At 37.8% G+C, this 7,204-nt stretch overlaps 1 protein-coding gene across 1 annotated transcript in view; it reads right to left on the bottom strand.

The window, feature by feature from the left end:
- Positions 1-449: 449 nt before the first annotated feature.
- Positions 450-7,204, bottom strand: part of CAMSAP2 (calmodulin regulated spectrin-associated protein family, member 2) — a gene marked incomplete at its 5' end in the record, with an annotated part of 40,766 nt that continues 34,011 nt past the window's right edge. The window contains 6 exons of the mRNA XM_010154898.1: positions 450-853; positions 2,258-2,376; positions 4,132-4,247; positions 5,084-5,156; positions 6,198-6,418; positions 7,162-7,204. The exon at positions 7,162-7,204 is cut by the window's right edge and continues 85 nt beyond it. Coding sequence (XP_010153200.1) covers positions 548-853; positions 2,258-2,376; positions 4,132-4,247; positions 5,084-5,156; positions 6,198-6,418; positions 7,162-7,204 — 878 coding nt within the window. The remainder of the gene's footprint in view (positions 854-2,257; positions 2,377-4,131; positions 4,248-5,083; positions 5,157-6,197; positions 6,419-7,161) is intronic.

Genomic DNA, 7,204 nt, shown 5'->3' with positions numbered 1-7,204 from the left:
ACTGAAAAAGAACTGTAAGTACTGGGGGGAATGAATCTTGATTTTGTTACAGCACGCAGTCAGGGTCTCGCAGGATGGACCCACTCAGCTGTTGTTCAGCGACATACACTCTTCATTTAGTCTTGACTGTAAGCCAGTATGCAAAGTTCAATGGTACTGAGTATATTAAGAAGTATAAGCACAAATACAAACATATAAGGCAACAGATGTAAAAAAAATGTAGTTTGAGTCACTAAAGAGGAACATTCAGTGCTTCAGTGTATCTAATCAAAATACAGAGCAAATATACTCCATATATTGTATTAGCTCATACAAATCGCCACAAAAAACACACATTTCCGTAATCACTCATAATTATTCACCTATGCAATCATCTTCTGCACTCTTAAACACTGTGTTTACATTCCAGTTGGACATGGTAACAGAATTTCGTGTCCAGTTTTACGTTCTAAGAGTCTTGTTAGCAACTAGAAATCTATTTCCTATAGGCAGTAAAGATGAAGTGCAAGTTTATCATAATTGTCTGAAGCAAATTTTTTCCCATCTACTATGCCTTGGTGGGTAGAAGTTTCTTAGGAGTTACTGGTCTCTTGGTTTGCCACAAATGGCTGTGAATGGTAATTGCATCAACACTGGCAGACAAAGTTTTAGCAGGTATGTGGCTGAATTGCTTCCTGTCAGAGTTGTATTTATACAGTCCCTCTATCATTTTCTTTGTGATAGATTTGGGACCTATTCCTGTCAGTTTAGTGATTTCTTCAGTATCGGGGCAGTATGTATACAAAGATCTGAACTGGCAGCCTGAATCCCGGAACAAGATTAAGAAGTTATTGGCATCTGATTTTTCCATTTCCTTTAAAGAAAGAAAGAAAAAGATTCACAATATGAATTTTGCATTGCAGTTATACAACATTCAAAATCATAGGACTGTTGTTTTGACTTTGTTTTCTACCAGAGCTGAAACCTATGTCTAACTCTGTCCACTATTTTCAATCATTAGAAATTACTAAGCTTTACCTATCTACATTTTTATAAAGGTAGCTATCTTTCTCAAGTAAAACCTTATTAATTTAGACAATTTCTGCTACGCTTCTTCAGCTGTACCTCAAGAACAGACAGCCTAACAAATTTTTTGTAAGCCAAATAAAAATTCTTTGATCCATTTCATCAAGCAGGTCTAATAATTGCGAGTTTGGGAATAGGAAATTTAGATGTGCCTGAAAGATCCTCCAGTGCTAAAATGGGGTTTCAGTCATCCCTAGATCATTCAGGTTCGGTCAAACCATAAAGTCAGTCAAAGGCAGTAAGAAAACCTTTGCTTAGCACACTGAAATCTTCAGACTCCTGTTCCACCCAACACAGCTTCTATGGGACCTGTGCCCTGAACACATACAGCTTCTACCCAGTGACATATGCTGCATCCTAGAGTTAAGCATGACCTTTTTACGGCTGTTCTTTCCTGGGCCTTATTATGCTCTCAGTTACTTGAACTGAAAGAGGCTGTCTTGATTTCTCACTTGTTATTTCCAAGAAGTAGCTGGAAAGACAGAGAAGGCAGCATCTAAACATGAATGCAGAAGAACTACGAAGAGAAGAAAGGGTAAGAAATACTGTCGTGAAATTTACTGTGGAAAAGGAATCAAATCCAGGTTCCAAGTACCTGTGTTCTTTGATCTATTTAATCTGTCAAATTTGTCACAGTTGGTAAAAGGAACAGTCCCATTACTCTCAACCTCCTGACTCCGTGTTATTCCTTTTGCATGGACACACACTTGTCCCTGAGTTCTCACCCTTACAATATTTGTGCACCTTCAGAATGTTTTATACTAGCAGAAGAGAAATGTCTGGAAGAATACACTTTTCTGTGGTAGAAAGTCCTGAATTTGCCCTACTGCTGGGAAACTGGAAGAAAGCCTAGGAGGGATGTATTTCAGTTCATGAGAGTGCTGTGCTTTAGTTCCAGAGGTCCCAATCCAAGGATCTGTGTAAGACGGATCTGTGTAATTTCCCTAACATTTTTCATGTTAGGGAAAACAGACCTGTGAGCAAATTGTGAAAGCCTACATAGTGAAATTTTCACATTCAACTAGCTGTAACTATTAAATAACATGCAATTAATTTGGCTTCTTGTGCTGCATGTTTTCATGTGCAGCTATTGTTTCTACAGCAGAAAATCAGATATTTGCATTTGTATCCGAGTGTCCTCCTAATGCCCGACTGAGGTTTGACTTAGGTGTTGGGGCAAAAATAGCCTTACCTCCAGTATCTTTTTCTTTTGACCTTCATTTACTTTCCCGGCCAAGCAGCAATGTGCCAGTGCATTCTGAATGATATACTTATTGGATTTAGCACTGGGTTCTTTGAAGAGCTTTGGTCCTATGGAAGAGGAATGGCAAGTCAGCTAAGTTAATCAATATGCCAACAAAGAGTAACTTCAAATGCTGTGAAGCACTTCTGGTATGGGTCTTTTGCATACATAAAAATACAAATCCAGGAATCGAATACAATTAGGCTAGAGACCATAAATTTCAAACACAAGTAAAATGTCATTCTTTTAGCTGTTACTGAATTTGCTTACAAATGTGTCTTTCATTACTAAATCATTATTACTGGCAGTCTTGGTAAATATATTTTGTCTCAGAGGAGATTTTCTATGACCAACCAAAGGTTTTGAAGTTTCTAACTAAAATTTCAGTCATCTGGGAGGGAGCAAATTTTTTTTTTTTTTTTTTTTTTAATCTACATCTGGGATTTCAAGGGTGAGCAGTATAATAAGCTGATGCAGGGCTTAGAGTAACTATAGCCTGTCACCTTGGAATTCCACAAATGTTTTACCCAAAACCAGGGATAAAAGATCTGGCCTGACACTTGTCAGGTTATTGTCTGAAAACAACTTGATTCGTCAGGCTGAAGGAAGAATCTCCTCTGTTTGAATTCCTGAAACATATGTGTACTTACACCAAGACCATTTGGAAAAAAAAAACAACACCCAACCCCCAAAAAAACCCAACCACCAATTCTGAGTATTGGAAAGGAACATAAAATACAGGCAATTACCAATTAAATTTAAGATCAAATAAATCTCACCTAGAATTGACACAAAAAGAGCTGTCTGAAGTTTGACTGGCAGAGTGAAGATATTAAAACATTTGAAAAAGCCTTCTGTTCAATTCCCAGGAACTGTATATTCCTTCACTTAACAATAAGCTTTGCCTAATAATCATTAAAAGATCTCCAGCACTATGGGTCTTCATGAGAAAACTCAGCAAGACCACCCAGGCAGTCTCGCTATCCCTCCTGTAATTTAAACTGACACACATGTAGCACTAACTGACACAAACTGACTAAATCACCATTTAAAATCATTTAAGTACTTTCTGATTTTCAAAATGAACACTTTGCCTTTCCAGACTGTACTGATTTCAGTGGAAAGGAGGTAAGATCATTTTCAAAACAAATATTTGCCAGCACAGACAAAGCTATGCAGGCCCATCAATCAAACCTGATCTTCCTAAAAGTTAATCAAAAATAACCTAATGTTATTTTACCCTTTACCAAACAAAGTGGTATTAGGTTGGCAAAAATGGAGCTTTTATAATGCTGATGATGCAAGGTCTTTGCAATATCACCTGCTGTATGTTTGGGGAAAAGGAAGGAAGATACCATTATTTTTTAGATTCATAATATAATAAAGAATTAGAAGGCAGACTGTATAGTTTTTATTAAACAACCAAGGCCCTGTTTGGAAACAAAGGGTGCAGAATATCTAAATTCACATCAGAAGGTTTTTTTTCTGTGGCAATTTGGTTTTTGCTTTTTGTAACTCTATTCTAGCTGAGCTTAAATTTCAACTCTTCTTGCCTTGCTAGAGAGACTACTGAAGTGCACAGTGATCTCTGAGCACATTTGCTGTTCTGAGCCTAAGTGCAGTTTATTCTGGATATCATAAATGCTACTGAGTCAGTACTTTTAAATTTAAGTATTCCCAAGTATTTAAAAGGAGATGAAAGTAACATTTCTATGAAAGCGTCCTCAATCAAGTTCTAGGAAACCAAATAAAGATAATTGAAAACTTCACATGCATAGAACCAATAATAAGCAGGTACTTTTCTGCATATTGTTGTCACTGACCTGTGTATTCTGTAGCAGAGGCAACTGAAGAAGTTGTAGATGCATTTTCCCAATCTTTTTCTCCATTACGACTACCACATCGACTTGGAGATAAGAATCCTTCCACAGACTCAGACCTAAACATTAATTTTAGAATCTACTTTAAAAAATTCAGTCAGCACAGAAGCCTTCTAACACGAAAGGAAGGCAAATTGTATTAAGGTAGAACACAATGATTTGAACTGTGGTCTATGAAGCCAAATGCACAATATTTACAGAAGAAATTAACAGGTAACTGAGTTCATGTTCTGTATAAGGTATTTTGAGTGATGCAAGAAGTTGATGTTTAGGTGAGGTGGATGTCACTAAGTTAGATTTCTATATGTTTAGGGAAATACTACTTTTCTGTAATTAGGTACTTACAGAGAAATAATTTGTCTGAATTATAATATAGATTTTATATTTAAAAAACCCTGATATTCTTATCTCTCTACTTCATTTTCACTTGATTTTAATGCAAAATAAATTCTGGTGTTTGGAAAAGGTTGAAGGCCTAGTGAATATTTAATTCTTCCCTCTATGACTGCTAATGGAAAAAAACCCACCTGAAAAGAAGCTTCTATGTTAAAACCAGAGAAGAAGCTATGTAGTTGCACGTAGCATACAGGTTTAAGAAAATAACCACAAGTTGAGACTGAAATACAAGCAGGTGAATTAAAAAGGCTGTGGGAATAGCATTTTGTTTTGACCTCATTCATAGCTGCCCAACTGGTTTACTTGGTAGAATTTGTGAAACAAATGATCATGGCTTCGTTCCTTAATGCCTGACAGTGGAAACGATCAATGTCTCAAGTCAGGAACACATACCTGTTCCCAGAGTACACAACATATACATGACCTCTTTAAAATTCATGCTAGTTATACATAGCTGATTATCAAATTTTATTAAATGAAACTGTAATTTTAGCTTTACCTTGGTGTTCTCTTGCCTGACTGCACACTCTCACTGTCCCCTGTATTCAGCGATGCCAATGAAAGACTAGATACTGAAAAAACACGATAAAGCTGTGAACCTGGATAAAAACAAAGTTAAGGCTTATAAACCTATGCAAGTAGCAGAGTCTGTTCATTAGACCCAACACCAGCATCAGAAAGTCAGTAAGAGCTTTGATATGAGAGACACTTGCACCCATACGCACGGTATACCTGCACGCATACGTGGTGCGCTTATCCCAACACCTGCTGACACCCGGCATGGTCTCAGAGTCAGCATTAATGAGAAGCTCGGACTATGCAAATCAAAGAGTGCAATCAAAGTTAGTAAGTCCTGATGAAAGAGAGCTTAAGAGACTAAATTTAAAGCCTGTGATGGATTCTTGGAAGGCATGGAGGCAATAATTTACATTACATTGGAAGATGGAGGGAAGCAGCCAGAGAAGATGCAGCAGAGTAACAAAGGTATGCAACGCCGTAACAAAGAGCATCACTGAATGGCCTGATGACCTTTTTCTAAGTGTAAATTGGCAATGCTTCTTCCAATACTACTTCTTACTGCAGTTATGTGGTATCTAAAATTGTTGCCCATGATTAGCATTGCTGTATTCAAAACTATACATTCAGTAGGTAAGTGAGCAAGAGAGAAACAAAACCTGAAATACAAAAGCAACTTTTTATTTTAATTTTGTCTGTATGAAGTAGGAGTTTAAGTATTTAATTATTCTTACCTTATAATCACCATTTTATTTATCAATCCTTTCTCCCCCATTCATCCCTCATTCTTACCTCTACAGGTGCAGGAAGAGATTAGTGAGGAATACAAGGGTGTGTGTGAAACCTGCAGCACACAACGGTGTTTGCCCCGGGTTTTCACACCGTTAACTTTTTCGTTTGTTGATACACACATGCACGCACAGCAGGTAAGAGACATTCATCTTTTCATTTCTACTGGCAGATTTTGGTTTTCGTTTTGGCCACGTGCAGCTTCAGTTTAGCACAAGACACTAATAAATGCATGTGCTTTGTTAGTACCAAAAACCAAGCTGGTGTTTTAGCATGAACAGACTCTTTTTCCACAAAAGATTTGTTACCTGGGGGACCTTTGACTGGTGTCTTAGGTGATTCAATGTGATCTCTATGAATAGATTTTGGACGTGGCTTTTTTTGTTTGATTGAGAGGGAACGTGGCTTTATTACAGTATCCATTTCTTCCATAAGCTTTAGTTGTTTCCTTCTCATATATTCCTGCTTGATAAATTCTCGCCGTGCTCGTTCATCCTCCTTCTTCTGACGTTCTTCTTCCGTTTTGCGTCTAGAAAAATGATCAAATAATCAGCACTAAAACTTTCCAAATGAACAGTTTTAGCTAGCACTGTGACACCACCACCAGCATCAGATTTTTGGAACTTTTAGAGTTCTCAGACATCAGTAGAAGGAACTTGCTGGTTTTTACACTTTTCCAGACAGTTTAAACTTTTTGGGATACTCCTACCAGTCAAATCGCAACCACGTTTATTAGCTTGCCCACGGTAACTGAGTGAGCATCGTGCATGTGTGCAGAAAGAAGCCCAAAGCGATACGCCCTCTCTCAGAGTATCAAGGGTAGGGCTCTGAGGAGCTTCACTCATCAGGCCAGCAGCGCTCGTATGTTGAGTCTGAGCTACAGACTGAGGCCACCTCGTGATTCTGCAGGACCAGCTGGCATGTGCCTACAGCTGGGCACATCTGGCTCCAGGGTTAAATATCTTTGATATTAAGATGCAATTTTTTGACATGAAAATTAGACTTTTAACTAAACCGAACATTTTTTACGTGCACTCTTACTGATCATTTGGATCAGGACATGTAGTTTTACCTTGTCTCTTCCTTCTTATGTTCTAGTTCTGCTTCCAGCTCAGCTGGCATGTGCCTACAGCTGGGCACATCTGGCTCCAGGGTTAAATATCTTTGATATTAAGATGCAATTTTTTGACATGAAAATTAGACTTTTAACTAAACCGAACATTTTTTACGTGCACTCTTACTGATCATTTGGATCAGGACATGTAGTTTTACCTTGTCTCTTCCTTCTTATGTTCTAGTTCTGCTTCCAGCTGCT

Source organism: Eurypyga helias, unplaced genomic scaffold, assembly GCF_000690775.1.
Source record: "Eurypyga helias isolate BGI_N326 unplaced genomic scaffold, ASM69077v1 scaffold20007, whole genome shotgun sequence".
Classification (NCBI taxonomy): domain Eukaryota; kingdom Metazoa; phylum Chordata; class Aves; order Eurypygiformes; family Eurypygidae; genus Eurypyga; species Eurypyga helias.
The sequence above is the reverse complement of the archived record's forward strand: the minus strand, read 5'-3'. Positions and strand labels throughout refer to the sequence as shown.